Source organism: Bactrocera neohumeralis, chromosome 6 (genome assembly GCF_024586455.1).
Source record: "Bactrocera neohumeralis isolate Rockhampton chromosome 6, APGP_CSIRO_Bneo_wtdbg2-racon-allhic-juicebox.fasta_v2, whole genome shotgun sequence".
Taxonomy (NCBI): Eukaryota; Metazoa; Arthropoda; class Insecta; order Diptera; family Tephritidae; genus Bactrocera; species Bactrocera neohumeralis.
The window spans coordinates 40,605,104-40,620,943 of record NC_065923.1 but is presented as its reverse complement, the minus strand read 5'-3'; the positions used below and the strand labels follow the sequence as shown (position 1 = coordinate 40,620,943).

The window sequence follows — 15,840 nt, the reverse complement described above, 5'->3', positions numbered from 1 at the left end:
CGTGTACACTTGGAGGCTCCTCGTGACGTCACTCTCTAGGGAGTGCATGCCTCCATAAAAAACCCAAATATTTTGAGAGACAACAACGAGCAATTGTTAAGGGCTTTAACTGAAATGTGCAGAAACTAAACTATTGTCTTTCTTACTGGCTTTGCTTTGACCGTCTATTCGTTAAACGCCGTTAAGTTGCAGCTTTTTTTATTTTTTATTTTTTTTGAAAATGCTTTGTCTCTTCGCAGTTTTACTCACTGAGCTTGCCGGCTTAGCTCGCCGCAACTGCGCTCTGCCAGCCGACAACGGGCGGTAGTGGTATAAAATGTTGTGTGAGGTCCAAAACAAAGTCAGTCAAGCAGCCAACACCAGCAAAGCGCACAGCGCGATCAACAGAAAAGGAGCCAAGGATTACCCTTTTCATTTTGTGCATTATTACATAAGGATACAAACAACAGTATTGTGGAAAACTTAAGCATTTACGAGTGTTAAGTGATATTTATTTTTATTTCGAAACCTAATTCAGGCGAAACAAGCAAGAAGGTGAGTTTGGCAGAAAGCAAAAATTAAAAGTTCAAAAACCAAAAACAAAAACTTTACGAAATTATGAAATGTGTAAAACAAGCAAAAAGCGTTAATTGTGTCAACAGTGAAGGTAAAAGGTGTAGCAATAGTGAAAAAAATTGTATGTAAAAGGCTTGTCAATCAAACTGCTTGAATGAAAATCGTTAAATATAAGATTTTATTTCAATATGAAAAAACAGTGTGCAAGCAAACACAAAAACATAATTTGTCCAGCATTTATAAAAACATATGAAATATTAAAAAAAAGTTAACAGTAAAAGTGCAAGCGAAGTTGCAAGAAATTTATAGTTGCCATTGAATTCGAAATGACGCGCAGTTGTTGCATGGCGACTGGCTGCAAATTCGCAGCGCGCGTGTGAAATGCGAAATTAATGTGCATAAATTTCTATTATGCATTATGATCACTATCGAGGAGAGCGCTAAACGAAAGACCAACTAAGGAAATGCAAACTGCCAACAACAACGCTCTCTAGTGTAGGTTTAATGAACTGAACAATGAATGAGTTGCGAAAACCATTTTGAAATATTTTCAAATTTTTTTGTATATTTTTCTTATTTGCTGGCAGCCAAAGTGGAATTATGAAATATATGGACACAGTTGTCATAATTTGACATAAATAGACTTAAAAGGTTTTATTTGTCCAAGTGATTAGGAAATACATAATTTTAATGCAAATTTCGACTCTAAATGGAACCCGACAAAGACATGATATTTTTTCACAAAGTTTTAACTGCCAATATTACTTACCAACGATTAGTGGAAAAGCATTTCGGTTTTAGTTTTTGTTTTGAAAATTAAAAATTTAAGAAATCTGTGTCAAATTGGCTTATAAAGGGTTCCCTCAGTAAAATTAGAAATTTTTTAATTCACCGAAATTTCAAAGGCCAGTCCTACCAACTTAGCAAAATACATTTTTTCCAAATATGCCAACGATTTTTCCAGTTCTCGAAACACTTTTCCTAACCACTTTTTGGGATGGACTTCAGCTCCTTCAGTGAATACTATTGTTTTATCTCTACAATCGACTGAAAACGGGTGCCATTCCGGTGAATGTTGACTTGCTTGCATGACTCATCGGCAGTTATGAAGGCTCTTCATGAATGTAGGATTCGAATTCGCACAATCAAGCATGTCTAAAGAGACCTGTTTAAGGTACTCTTTTTGAAAAAAATTCAGCTTTATCGGGACGAGCCGAGCAAGTACGCGTTTCAAACCCAAAATATCCACTAAAATCATTCGAACGGTATCCTTCATTTTTTTACTATTTTCATCAGTTTGAAGAGATCGAAGGACGTCCAGAACGAGGCATCTCTTCAACAGCTTCACAGATGTCCAAAACTTAATGCGCGCTCTGAATGGCCTTAAGCTGGAAGTTATTAAAGGCGTTTTCTATGTCAATGAAGACAATGAAAGTGTATGCTTTTACATCCAGAGATTTTTCAGTATCTGTTGCACCTGTGCTTACTGCTATTTCTGTGAATTTTCTTTTAGAATTCGCATACTCCAAAATTGCCAGTTTTCCTGAATTAAATTTCGACGTTCCAAGGTTTTTAAGAAGAATCAGAAAAGACTAATGGCTTTGTAATTATTTGGAGCTTATGGCACCTTGACTTTCTTTCATAACGAGGGAATATAGTTTATCTGCAGCGCTCATTTAAGAACGGTTAAATCAATTTGTCTGCCTTCTAGTACAGTTATACGCGAACTTGTCCCTCAGTTTTTGAGATATCGTTCTGAGAATTTGCAAACACTCATTTCGCTTCAAAGAGCTGCCCATTTGTCGGCACCCCCGATATCGAACCACTATAGCCTATAGCTGCCATACAAACTGAACGATCGAAATCAAGTGCTTGTATGGGAATCTTTTTCATTTGACGAGATATCTTCATGGGTTATTATCTAAGGTAAAGGTGCATTATTCGGAGAACCTTTTCAAATAGATTTTAGATATAGCTGTACATTTTGTATTTGTAATTTAAATCGTCTTTTAAGAAAGTTACAGGGTCTTTCAATAGAGAATTATTATTTTTTTATTTATCATTATTAAACACTATTTTTAAAATTTAAAAAAGGAAAATATTATTTTTTTAGTAAATATTTATTTTTTTAATTATTAATTTTGAAGCACGAAATTTTTCAAACATATTATATTCTTACAATTTAAATCATCTTTTGAGGGTGTTTCAATAGACAATGTGTTTATTGTTTTTTTTTTTCAATACAGAATATAATGAAATTTCCCAAAAAAAATTGAATATCTTGTTCAATAACATTTTTAAAATTTTAAAAAGGAAAGTATTAAAAAACAAAATTATCAGTATTAAAGGGTTAAATATACATTTTAAATATTAAAGCAAACATTTTTTCTAAAATTTTCATTCCAACTTAAATCATGCATATTTTGCGCAATTCGAAATTCAAAAACCACAACTGTACATTTCTCGTACAATAAAATGCAACTCGGCCCGCAAAACACAATTACAAGAGCGAAATTTTCAAACCGTAACGGGCCAGTCACCGGATCCAGCGCCCGTTGCAATATTTCCACAATTTGTTTTCGCAAAATAAGCCGTTATATACGCAGCGTATACATGTACGTTTATGCATAACGGATGCGATTGCATAATAAAGTGAAAAACAAAAGTAAAATTAAAACAAAATAAAAGCATACAGACAATGAACTATTAAAACGATGCTTAAAATTCAGCTTCACACATGCACACTTACAGCACGCAGCTAATATGCAAGCCGTCTTTGTAAGCATCCGTAACGTTTTTCGCTCCAGAAGACATAATTAAATCTTAAACCCACACACAATCATAGCAACAAAGCCAAAAAATAGACAACGAAACCACCAGCTGCTTGATGTCTTGAACCCCCACACTCAGGCCATACACACACATACACAGATACACACTTGGACATTTACCCATTGCATAACAACGCCAAAAAACAACAACCGAAAATTGTCAAGCAACATAAGTCATCCAGGTCTCCGACGCATTCAAGTAAGACACAAGAAAAGGTCTTACACAAAAGCAACACAAAGCAACAAGGCCAAGTAAAAAGTCACGACTTCTCCCCTATGCCATTTGCTCCGCCTGACGGGCACGGCGCGCAATCGCTGATTTGCTCTGACACATGTAGCGCCGCCGTTCGCACTGTGCTGCATTTAAGGAGTTAATCCACAAATCACACGTAACCCTCATTGTTTGTCGGTACTGTGTTTTGCAAAAAAGTTCATGTTTTCTTTTCTTATTATGCAAATGACTTCCCGCGCCAAGCCTAAGCGCTTACATCAGTCCGAGCGGTTTACACTTCCTCCGCGTCGAGGTTAAGCTAAGAGTAAATATAATACACACGAAATGCACAGCGGCGCCTTCGCACCTGGTGTACATCCGCACTCCACTTTTGCGACTTGCAACATCACACCAGTTAATTTCTTGCTGTTGTTGTGTTTCTTTTTTCGTTTCAAGCTAACGACCTTAAAACGAAAGTAAAAGTCTTTCGCGCCTTGCTTCGTCCACAGCGCGCACAAGCAATTGCTACCTCAAGCGTGACTCACTGCCAGTGCTGTGCCGCTCTGAGCGCTAAGCTCTCCGACGCAATGGCAGAGAGCCGGCAAACCGGTTGCTGGCAATTGCCGCAATGCTTTTACAATATTTATTGTTGATCTTTACGAAAGCGCGACAACAAAAGCAAAAGCCGCGGCTGCAAAGTGGCACAATGACCACAAATCTGTCTAGCGCCATCATTAATATTTAGGTTAATTAACACACTACGCGCACGGTAAACGCGTGAGCAGCGAACGAGTAGTAAAAATCATTGAACTTGTGAAACATTTCAGTTGTTACCTCATTGCCGTTTGCCGCAATCACTAATCACGCGTTCATTTATTATTTTTACACTTTTACAGCACAGACGCCTGCACTATGAGATTAACACATCATTTGGCTTTTATGGCCGCCATACTTCTGGCAGGCTCTGCTCTCAGCAACGCTGAGGAATCAGCTTGGGGTGGCGGCTGGGAACCCACGAAGGAGTCAATGCTCAGCAGACGCTCAGCGGAGTCTGAGAAAACAGATGCCGCTGCAGTGCAGCCCGTAGAGGTACAGGGTCGTAATTATGGTGTGCATGAAGCGATCTACAGCAACGACACGAATACCGACATCAATGCCATTATCGATCAAATTATCAACTCACGACGCGAAGGACGTATTTTAGGCGATTACGATCAAGTGTATGCCGATGGTAATATCGATCAAGCGCTGCAACAAGGTGACGATTTGCAAGCACGCAATCTTATACGCGATAAGCTTTGCGGACTGGGTTTAATGAGTTGTGATGTTGAAGAGAAGCGTCCTTACTACTCAACCATCTACGCACAAGGCCCACCACCATCATCATTTGGTGGCGGTCCATATGGACCGGCCAGACCTATGCCACCACCCGGTCACTTCAACAGCCGTCCTCCACCACCACCACCATCGTCTTTGAACTCTTTTGGACCACCACGTAAGGTAGGTTATGAAGGCGCTTACAAACCACCTTTCCGTCCGTCGGGTCCTGGCGGTCCGGTATATAACGGCCCATATTTGGAAAATCCACCACCATCCGCAATTGGCACGACAGGTCCAAACACCTTTAACAAACCTCCACCTGGCGCTATTATTTATGGCAGTAAACCACCAGGTCCAGTATATACTGGTAATTCCGATGCACCACCACCACCGTATGCCTTTGAAAATCCTATCGGTGAGAAAATTCAGGCTTCTGGTTCCTCCCAAACAAATTTCTATGCCCATCAATCATCTTCGGCCTCTTCAGCTTCGTCTTCGAAAGTAGTTGTTGGTAACTTGAATGCCATACCAGTGTCAGCGCCTGCCGGTGGCTTGCAGCAGCATGTACACCACCATTTCCACCATGTCGAGGGCGGTGAAGCTAGCGCTAAGGTGCCTACAGTACCCATACCAATTGGCGCTGGCCAATCGATCAACACCGACTTTTCTGCTCTTGCACAATCATCGGCTTCCTTCACACCACAAACACAAGGTGGCTTCACCGAATCGAATGCATTTAATGCCGGCTATAATGGTGCATCACAAGGTGGTTTGCTCTCACAGGCGGCAGCTAACAGTTTCGGCAACTACGAGAAACCCAATACTGACCTTTACAAACCTACAGGAGGTTTTGGTAATGCTGGCGCACAAGGCGTATACGAACCAACTGGTATATCTGGTGGTCAAGGTGGTATTTACGAACAAAATGCTGGCGCTAGCGGTTTCGGACAGAGCGGATTTGCACAATCCACTAATTTCGGCCAATCGAGCAATTTTGGACAGTCCAACAACTTCGGACAGGCCAGCGGCAGCTACCACAGTCAGAATCCCGACTATTATAAGAAAGAGTTACAAAACTTTGGCGGCATTGGTACTTCGGCCGGTTACAACGGCATCGGCAACAGTTTGGGTGGTCAATACCAAGGTGGATATGATACGTCACGTCAACAAATCGTGGATTGTCAGTGTGTGCCATTTAATCAATGCCCTGCTGCCGATCGTATTGGACGCAAAGAAGATTTGATTTTGGCCATCGATCCGCGTAATTTGGGTAAAGACATTGAAGCTCTGGGTGATGAAACTGCAACAAATGCGACCGTTAGCGCAACTGAGGATAAAAAGGAAGAAAAGAAAGAACAGAAAGATGAGGAGAGTAAACGCAGCAAACGTCAGGCGACGGCCGAAGATAAACAGTCCGATGATGGTGCAGCCGATCTACCGCTGGATGCTGAAGGGGTAAGTGTAACAGAAAGTCCTATTTTACTAATACCTTTATGTTGTTTTGATAATTGTAACCCGATTAATTTCGTCTCTAAAAATCCGCAAAAATAAACAAAAATGTATAACAAACTAATTGGCAGCACAGGTTAAAGCCGCATCACTCTACTACGTTCCACAAGCACATTCATGAACCATATTACGCGTTGCGCGATACACGTCCCCAGCAACCAAACCAGCCGACTTAAAAATATATACATAGTTCAAATTGGTCGCAAACAAAGTGGATACCTGGAGACTTTTTAAAATAAAATTTTAAGGTTTCAACATTTCTTGACGCGCTCTCAATGTAACTAATCACACTAAAAACTCTCCATCTCTAACTGCACTGCCAAAGCATTCATTCCATTCGGTTGCAAATCGCACGCGTACTAAGCATGCCAAAACAAAAACCTCACACACGCGCCATCCGCTCTAAACCTCTTACCATTTTACTCATTTCCTATTTTTCACTTATCCCTCCCCAAAAACATCTACCATGTATAGCGCACTGGCATACCCGATCTGGCAGCCATCGAGCTCATAAAGCGTAAAATTCTTCCCACATATGGTGTATCATTTGGATTGCCTTACCCCACCGGTGGTGGTGGTTATCCCGCAAATCCACAAGGCGACTTTTATCCAGCACCGAATCCGCACTTCGGTTCGATCGGACCGAATGGCTTGAATTTAGGTCTTCTAAATGTAAATCCATTGGTCTCCGTACAGGTGCAGAAAACCGAGTTCGGAGATAAAGTCGTGAAGCCCCTAGTTAATCTTCATGTCACACCAAATGCGAACATATTTCAAAAAGTCAGTGAATTATTCAAGTCAAAGCCTGAATACATTCACAACACACATTATCATCATCACGATCATTACAGTAATTTTGAGCATGATCATCACTCACATCCGCATGCTGTTACCGCGCCTGGCCCCATATATGACGGCTCACTGCCCAGTGCCACTATTCTCGATGTGATACCAAGCAAACCGATTTACGAGCATCACAGCACAGTAACGGCACCGGCAAGCACTATAATTAATACCGGGTTCCTCCACCAACAGCAACATTTCGCCACACAGCATACATCTTTTGGCACAACCTCCTCAGCAAACTTCTATCCTGGGCCTTCTGCTGTTGCTGGACATGCATCCTATCCAACCACCGGTGGCGCGCATTTTGGTGGTACGATTCCAAGCGGCTTCGGCGCTAGTGGTCACGGCGCCGCTCATTTTGGCGCTTCAATTTCAAGTGGTCCCGGCGTTAGTAACCACGGCTCCGCTCATTTTGGCGGACCAATTCCCAGCGGATTTGGTGCAAGCGGTCATGGCGCGAATTATTACGGCGGCGCTTCAACGCATCCTGATTACTCAATCGGATATGGCTCTAGCGGACATGGTGGTGAGATTTTCGCCGGTGGGCATTACAATGAATACGAAGAACGTAGTTCCAATCTCAGTGTGGCCTTCAGAGGGCCAGTTGAGCACAGCAGTAAGCAGCATCATTTGAATGCATTGGACAATCGTAGAGGTAAAAGCCTGCGTTATGAGCAAAGCTTACGACCAATACCCACACAAGCGCCTGGTGCGGCTGAAGGTAGCGACTATGTGACATTTCCACGTGATCGGCGACGTCGCGATGTGGTTGAACATGAGGAAGCTGCGGAACGTAGAGAAAGTGTATTGGCGCGAACGGTAAAGGCAGAACAGGTAAAAGCGGAAATCCGAAAACGGAGATGTTAGAGACAGGATCATATTAATAAAACTGATATATTTCTTTGTGTGTTATGTCATAAGTATATGTATGTATATTAACTAGTTTACTTTACTACTAGCGCGCTTATTATGGCAATCGTCCAGTTGAGAAGACTTGCCGCGTCAACGAAGTCTGCTGCCGTCGTCCATTACGTCCAGCCCCACAACAACAACTTGGTCGCTGTGGTACACGCAACGCTGCTGGCATCACTGGCCGTATCAAGAACCCATCATACATCGATGGCGACAGTGAGTTCGGCGAATATCCATGGCACGTGGCCATCTTAAAGAAGGATCCCAAAGAATCGATTTACGCTTGCGGCGGCACACTGATCGATGCACAACACGTAATCACTGCGGCTCATTGCATTAAATCGTAAGTTTTAGTAAATCATCAAAAGGCTTAACATTTAATTAACCTGTTTTCTTTTCTAAACTATAGGCAAAACGGTTTCGACTTGCGCGCTCGTCTAGGTGAATGGGATGTTAACCACGATGTCGAATTCTTCCCATACATCGAACGTGATGTGGTCTCAGTACATATTCATCCCGAATACTACGCTGGTACTTTGGACAATGATTTGGCCCTACTGAAACTGGATCATCCCGTTGACTTCACCAAGAACCCACACATCAGTCCAGCTTGTTTGCCTGACAAATTTTCCGACTTCACCGGCTCACGCTGCTGGACCACTGGCTGGGGTAAAGATGCTTTCGGCGATCACGGCAAATACCAGAATATTCTGAAAGAGGTCGATGTTCCAATTTTGTCTCATCACCAATGCGAATCGCAATTGCGTCAAACTCGTCTCGGCTACAATTACAAACTCAATCCCGGTTTCGTTTGCGCTGGCGGCGAAGAGGGCAAGGATGCATGCAAAGGTGACGGTGGCGGCCCATTGGTGTGCGAACGCAACGGCATCTGGAATGTGGTCGGTGTTGTGTCCTGGGGCATCGGTTGCGGTCAAGCCAATGTGCCCGGTGTGTATGTGCGCGTTTCGCACTACTTGGACTGGATTCGCCAAATTACGCAATACTATAAATGAGTGGTGGCACCAGCTGCGGCGACGCCTGTGCGGCCAACCACAACAGCCTATCACAGCTGTCAGTCGCAAGACCGAGATGTGTTCCACTTTCACTTTCGATAAGCCATTATTTTTGAGTAATACGACGAGTATGAGTATATGATAATGATATTATTTATTTTTGTTAGTGTTGTAAGTGTAGGCACATAAGTATTTAAGTGCTCTCCAGTGCGACTGTTTGTTTTTGTCAATTATTGTTTTTGTTTTCCTTATTATGTGTAAATATTTATTGCCTTCTTCTACATTTGTTAAATTATTTGACTGCGCTTTGCGCGAAATGCGGTTGCTACGACCACTTTTCAACACTTTTAAATTATTATATTTAACTACTTGTACGACACACGAATGTCACAACTTTTATAAACTTTAATAAAATAAAATATTTATAATAAATTTATATGAACTGTGGCTCTTGAGTTTCGATGGAGAAAAGCTGAGGTTGTCATAAAATTGTATAACTTCTTGCCTTTCAAACCCATGAATAAAATAAGGGGTGATCTAAGTAGAGGTTTTTTTCAATAGCCTTTCTTGGAAAGATTACGCGTGAGTCGTCTCAAGCTGTTTAAAATATTGCTTGGCATTTCACCATGGAAGGGCTTTCGCCTGAACAACGTTTGCAAATCGTTCAACTTTATTACGAAAATTCACAATCTGTAAAGAATGCGTTACGCGCGCTTCACTCCACCTATGGTCAACATTATCGGCCTACTTATAGTACGATTTCGGTTTGAATACTGGAATGTGAAGAGTCTTATGGAATTTGAAAGTTTGCAACATGAGAAGGAGGCGTGGTTGTCAACCCATTACTCCCATCGGCCTACTGAGCATGCCCTTCGCAATGTCCCATCTTGAGACCCATAATTAATTATTGGATAATATTCGACCGAATACACCACGTCTAGCACGTAGTGAAGACAATATAGCAGCCGTAGCTGGGAGTGTGCACGAAGACCGTCGAGAATCGATTCAGCGCCATTAGCAGCAACTCGGACTGATGTATAGGCTCTTGAAAAGTTCCAAGAAGATCCGACGTTTTCGAGCCAAATTTTGTTCAGCGATGAGGCTCATTTCTGACTCAATTGTTTAGAAGCTAAATTGCCGCATTTGGGACGAAGAGCAACCTGAAGAGATTCAAGAACTGCTATTTCATCCAGAAAAAAAAGGTTTGGTGTGGTTTGTGGGCCGGTGGATTTTCTTCAAAATGATGCCAGTGAGAACGTAACCGACTATTTGATGCCTGAAATTGAAGCTCGAGATCTCGGCGACATTTGGTTTCAACAAGACGGAGCCATTTCCTAAACACCGCATAAATCCTTGGATAGACTGAGAAAACCCTTTGGTGAGCTGATAATTCAACGCACCGTTAGAACTTTTTCTGTGAGGATATGTAAATTCTAAAGTCTATGCGGACAACCCTGCTTTGATTCAGGCCTTCTAAGACATAGTCGCGGCCTACGTGTGAAAGAGAAATCTTAAAAAAAAAAAATAAATGCCAAAAAATTTTCTTTGGAATCATAATAAACATTCCCCATTAATTTTGAAGTTTCCGTGTTTTTTCTTTAAAAAAGTTGGGAACCTCGAAATGAATCACTCTTTTCAAATTTTCATCACCAATAAACATACATACATACATACATAATGTATGTATATACAACTAAAAGGTTTTTTGAGAAACGTGGTTTTGAAGAGAAAATAAATCTATATGTATGACTAACGTTAAGGCCATAACTTTAATTTTATTATAAAGATAAGAGTTTATCACTATGTTTTAAAAATTATTTCAGTAGAGTGACCGCCGCGGCTGGCGCGAATAAATTCCGGGAAACTTAATTTTCGTTCACTTTTTGCAGCTGATAGGGCCGTCTGCCAGCGATAATACGCCGAATAGTCTCTTCCAAGGCGTCAATCGTCTTGGTCTTATCTGCAAAGACAAGCGACTTCACATAACCCCACAAAACGTTAAGAGGTTTTTAATCGTACGATCTAGGAGGCCACACTGCAGCCCCGCAACAACGCGAGACGAAAAAGTCAATAATCATGGCTCTTTAGCGTTCCCCATTGTCTGTAACATTATTGAAATATGAAGACATCTGCCAATAGTGCTTACCACACGTGATTATTCAGGATGTAACAATGTCTTGTCAATTATCATCACTCCAAATACAGCAACATCGTTTATTAACGTACCCATTCAAGCAAAATTGAGTTTCATCGTTGAACAAAATTTTCTTGGGAAAATAGGTATCGGTTGATTGGTGATCATTTGGCTTCAAATCTTACACGAGTTAGTTTTGTAAGCCTCCAAACCAAGATGCTTCCACAAAATCTTTCACAAAGTGTATGGCCATTGCTCCAATTGTTGTTCTTAGATGGATGGCTAGACTCATTCAGGTCTTCTTCGATACTCTACTCCGCAGCAGCAATAGCGTCTTCGGCGGTACTGTGCGGAGTTTCTGAGGATTTCCATTATGCACTAGAGTAAACGGTGTGCGAAATAGATCCATGGGTGCTTGAATTACTGACTCTGCTGGGCGATTATATCGACCGAATATTGGACGCAGCACGCCGTATGTCGCGCGAACGGAACCAATATTTTGGTAATATATTCAAGGAATAAGTCAGTTCGTTATAAAATGAGAAATCGAACTGAGTATAAATCAAGCAATAACAAGTAACTATCTAAAAGACCAACTCCTAAAAAAACATTTCGTCTGAGCCTTATCTATGACATTTTGATTGAAAATTTAGACATTTCAATGAAACTTGGACCAAAGTTTCGTATTATAATTGGTTCACAGCATCTCCTAGCCTCGATATACCGAATAGGCTTTATACGCTACAGATATTTCGAGTTATACTCAGCTACAGTCAAACGCCACTTAAAGCCGTCTCTGTATAGAACGTAACCAAGTGCACCTTATCTGAGTGCCCGGTCACCCTGGAATGAACTGGCTCATGAGCTCGCCCGCTCCGCAGCATCCACCAACATTGTAGGACCTTTCATTGCGGTTGGTCCTCATACGATAAAGGTGCTGCTCCGTAATGATGAAGGAGTGGACAGGGAATGGTATTGGCAACAACCTCGAGGCATTCACCATGCGAAGTTGCTAATGGGTGGTTAAAACCTTAAAAGGTTTAAATATGTAATCAACCTCCCAAGGGACAAACACCGGCTACTTGTCGCTTTCTACAACGGCCATTGTAAGCTTTACTTGAGCTTATATAACATGGGTCAAGTTTTTGTGCAAATTGCCGGTTCTGCGACATGGAGCCTGAAACTCCAGAACACCTGCTAATCAAATGCACAAGAGTATGTGGCGCAGGATAAAAGCCCTTGGATCCATGTCTCCAAATAGGAATCATATTGCCTCAGTAGCACCTAGCAGTATATTGGAATTTATCAATAGCTGGGATGGCACAATCCTCATTTATATATTTATCTATCAATCTATCTAGGTACCTAAGTGCATTTAAGTGCACCTGATTTCTGCCGTTTAGTATAATTGGCGCCAAAAATTGTTGAAATTGGTTTAGATATGTTGGGACGAATGGTTCATAAGAAATCATGAAATATATGATAACACTATCTCACTAGTTTTATATGATTTTTAGTTAGTCCCAAAAACTTGGCTTGATGACGAGTTTCCGGACATTGCTCCAGGAACATCAGCCGTATAAGATTGTTATGCTAAGTTTAGAGGTAGTGAAATTAGCACCGAAGACTGTAAACGCAGTGAACGCCCAAAAGAGGTTGTTACCGACGACACATCAACAAAATTTAAAAAATAATTTTGGATAACAGGAAGGTGAAACTGTTTGAGATAGCAGGCACTCAAAAGATTATCATTCAGTCAGACAGTCGTTCGAGTTAACTGTATACGATGAACCCGCTCTAAAGCGTGAAAAATGCAACCGACTGAATGAGTTATAAGACAATGCACAATGTCACAAGTCAGTGAAAACGGTGGCAAAAATCCTTGAATTGGGCTTCGAATGGCTTCTGCATCTGCATCCACCGTATTATCCAGATCGGATTCAGAGCGACTGTTTCCTGTCCTCAGTTCTCAAAAGAATGTTTGCTGGGATGAAATTTTCGTCGAATGATGTGATCGAAGTAGCTGATGCCTATTTTGAAGCAATTGACCAATGGTACCACAAAAATGGTATCGAACATTTGGAGGATCGCAATAATTAGTGCATCACCCTTGAAGGGGACTATGTTAAATAAAAAAACGAATTTTGGCAAAACAATGAGTTTTAGTGCGGTATGCTGGTGGCTTTCCAATTGACCTGTTATGCAATTAACAAGATGGAAAAACTAAAGAATTTTGGCCTAATTAATAGCGAAGTAAAAGTATAAAAGTCTTTCAGGATTATGTAAGAATTTGTTTAAGAAGTTTGACTTTTCTAGGAGAACTGGGTTACTGCACAGCGGAACAGGAATTGAAAAAATAAAAATTTGTGAATTTAATGAAAGATTATATAACCTAGTATTTACGGCTGCCAAAGCAGATGGTGCCTGGTTGCATCTGTTTATGATTTTATTGGCGTTGGAAAAGCGCGCTTGCGAAATTTGCCGCTTTTGATTGCTTTTCTCAATATTTTATATTGCGCTTTTATTAACTGACCATATGCAACAGCTCATTAAATTTCTTTTACTATTTTTAATCGCAACACAACACAACCTCACCTGAGCCCATATGCCCGTAATACCTGAGCAGCAGCAAGCGTGATAAATGCCAGTTGGAAATTTCACTTCCTCAAAAGCGCTTTATGCCACAATGTGTGGTCGAAACTAAGCGAAACGAGTGTAGTAAAACCAAAACTTACAAGTAAAAAGAATAAACGCGTCCACTAAGTACCTTTGTGAAAAGTAACATAAGAGTACAAAGTAATGAGCACACACACGCACACCTGCACACATTTGATTGGCCAGTGCCGCATTGCTTTACACCTAGGCAAGCAAGCAAGCGGCCAACTAATAAACTTGGCAACAAACAAAGTAGCCGCCGTTGGACAAAATTGCGTTCATACCGCATTTTGTGGCCGTTACAAGTGGCTGCACGCCGCCGCCGCCGCTGTCCGACCTCCCACCGACACGTGCCACAAGAAATTCCTCATGTGTTTGTTTATGTGTGTGCGCATTGTTTTTGCAGGTGTTTACAAGCCATTTGCTGTGTATAAAATCAATGTGCAGGATATTCGAAAGCTCATTACTGAATTTGCAGCAAACATGATCAAGTGCAACCTAGCAAACACACTCACCGTGCCGCTACTACTATTGGGTAGGTATTCAAACATTTGCAAACGCTCTGACTCTGACTCTGGTTTGGTGTTTCTTTGCGCAGCGCTCAGTTGTTCCACCGCAATTGGACGTCTCAATAAACGCAGCGGCTATATCTACAAGCAGCCAGCTGGACCGCCGCATGCGCCAGCACATGGATTTTACGAGAACAGCAACTCACTGCATCCACATGAGCTGCCGTCCGGTCCGTCTCATGAGGCGCCCAGTGGTCCTTATTACGAGTACAAGCCATCGCTGCCGAGTGTGCATTCACATGGTGGAGGCGGTGGTGGCAGTAAGAGCGTTGGCAGCAAGTCCGGCTACAGCATTGGCAGTGGTCTGCGCTCCATCGCGCAAGGCTCAGCCAATCAGGCATACACTGCGGTGGCCAATCAACACGCCGCCGCTAAACAGGCTGCTTTCATAGCCAAAAACACGCTAGCGCAGGCTGCCTCGCAAGCGGCTGCCACTGCGCAGGCTGCGCTGGCCGGAAAGAAAGTGATTTTGCAGGAGTTGGAGCAACAGGCTGCGGAATCGCAGCGCTCACTGTCGCGCGAGCTAGAACAATTGAAATCTGCAAAGATCGCGGCGCAATTGGCACAGCAAACAGCGCAATCTGCAAATCATCATGTTTCTGTGCTGATAGCGGCGGTGAACAATGCGAAATCGCTGGCCGAACAGGCGGAGCAAGCAACCAGTGAGGTGGCCAATCAGTTGGCTTCACAATCGTCAATGGTCGGTCAGGCAAAATCGCGTGTGGAGCAGGTGGAGGAGCAGCTGAAGCAGGCCCGTATCGATTACGAGGCTACCAAGGAGGCGACATTGAAAGCCGCATCGTCTGCCGCCGAAGCTCAGGTGAATGCATCCAAGGCGGCTGCGCACGCTACCATCGGCTTGCACGAGAGCACCAATCACGATCCGCCTAGTGCTGAAGGCGATGACTCGTCGTATGACATTGAAACTACTGCACACGGTCAAGAAATACAATATGAGACACATGGCGAGCATAGGCCGTAATGATGGTATGTAAAATGGTGTATGCTTTTTGTAGTACACCAAGATGGTGTAGGGAACCTTGAAAACCAAAATAAATGAAATGAAGATACCAAGCTCCACTTTTTATTTTAAAGATTAGTGCACACATTCTAACAAAAATATTAAAAAAGGGTGTGTAGTTATCACCTAAGCCAATAGGGAAGGTAGTTACTAATAAGGTGAATTGCAGTCTCTCAGAAACCTTCTCTAAATACATATGTATTGTATGTAAAATACTGAAGGTTCAAGCGATATCTCCAACTCAGAATGTATTCAATTCGGAGC

General features: G+C 42.1%; 2 protein-coding genes across 2 annotated transcripts; both read left to right on the top strand.

The window, feature by feature from the left end:
• The first annotated feature begins 387 nt into the window (after positions 1-387).
• LOC126762632 (uncharacterized) lies at positions 388-9,633 on the top strand. The gene is made up of 4 exons (XM_050479509.1): positions 388-534; positions 4,494-6,372; positions 8,232-8,527; positions 8,594-9,633. The coding sequence occupies exons 2-4, from the start codon at positions 4,510-4,512 to the stop codon at positions 9,195-9,197; spliced, it is 2,763 nt and encodes a 920-aa protein (XP_050335466.1). The 5' UTR covers positions 388-534; positions 4,494-4,509; the 3' UTR covers positions 9,198-9,633.
• A 4,497-nt stretch (positions 9,634-14,130) lies between these two features.
• On the top strand, positions 14,131-15,537 carry LOC126761927 (uncharacterized). The gene is made up of 2 exons (XM_050478360.1): positions 14,131-14,521; positions 14,585-15,537. Exons 1-2 carry the CDS (start codon positions 14,131-14,133, stop codon positions 15,535-15,537), a joined length of 1,344 nt encoding a protein of 447 aa, XP_050334317.1.
• The last annotated feature ends 303 nt before the right edge of the window (positions 15,538-15,840 follow it).

Excerpts from the sequence above, each read along its gene's own strand:
- LOC126761927 (XM_050478360.1), top strand. The coding sequence starts at position 14,131 with ATGAGCACACACACGCACACCTGCACACATTTGATTGGCCAGTGCCGC. Across the intron at positions 14,522-14,584 it reads CGTGCCGCTACTACTATTGG|CGCTCAGTTGTTCCACCGCA; the intron begins GTAGGTATTCAA and ends TTCTTTGCGCAG.
- LOC126762632 (XM_050479509.1), top strand. The coding sequence starts at position 4,510 with ATGAGATTAACACATCATTTGGCTTTTATGGCCGCCATACTTCTGGCA. Across the intron at positions 6,373-8,231 it reads TACCGCTGGATGCTGAAGGG|CGCGCTTATTATGGCAATCG; the intron begins GTAAGTGTAACA and ends CTTTACTACTAG. Across the intron at positions 8,528-8,593 it reads GCGGCTCATTGCATTAAATC|GCAAAACGGTTTCGACTTGC; the intron begins GTAAGTTTTAGT and ends TCTAAACTATAG.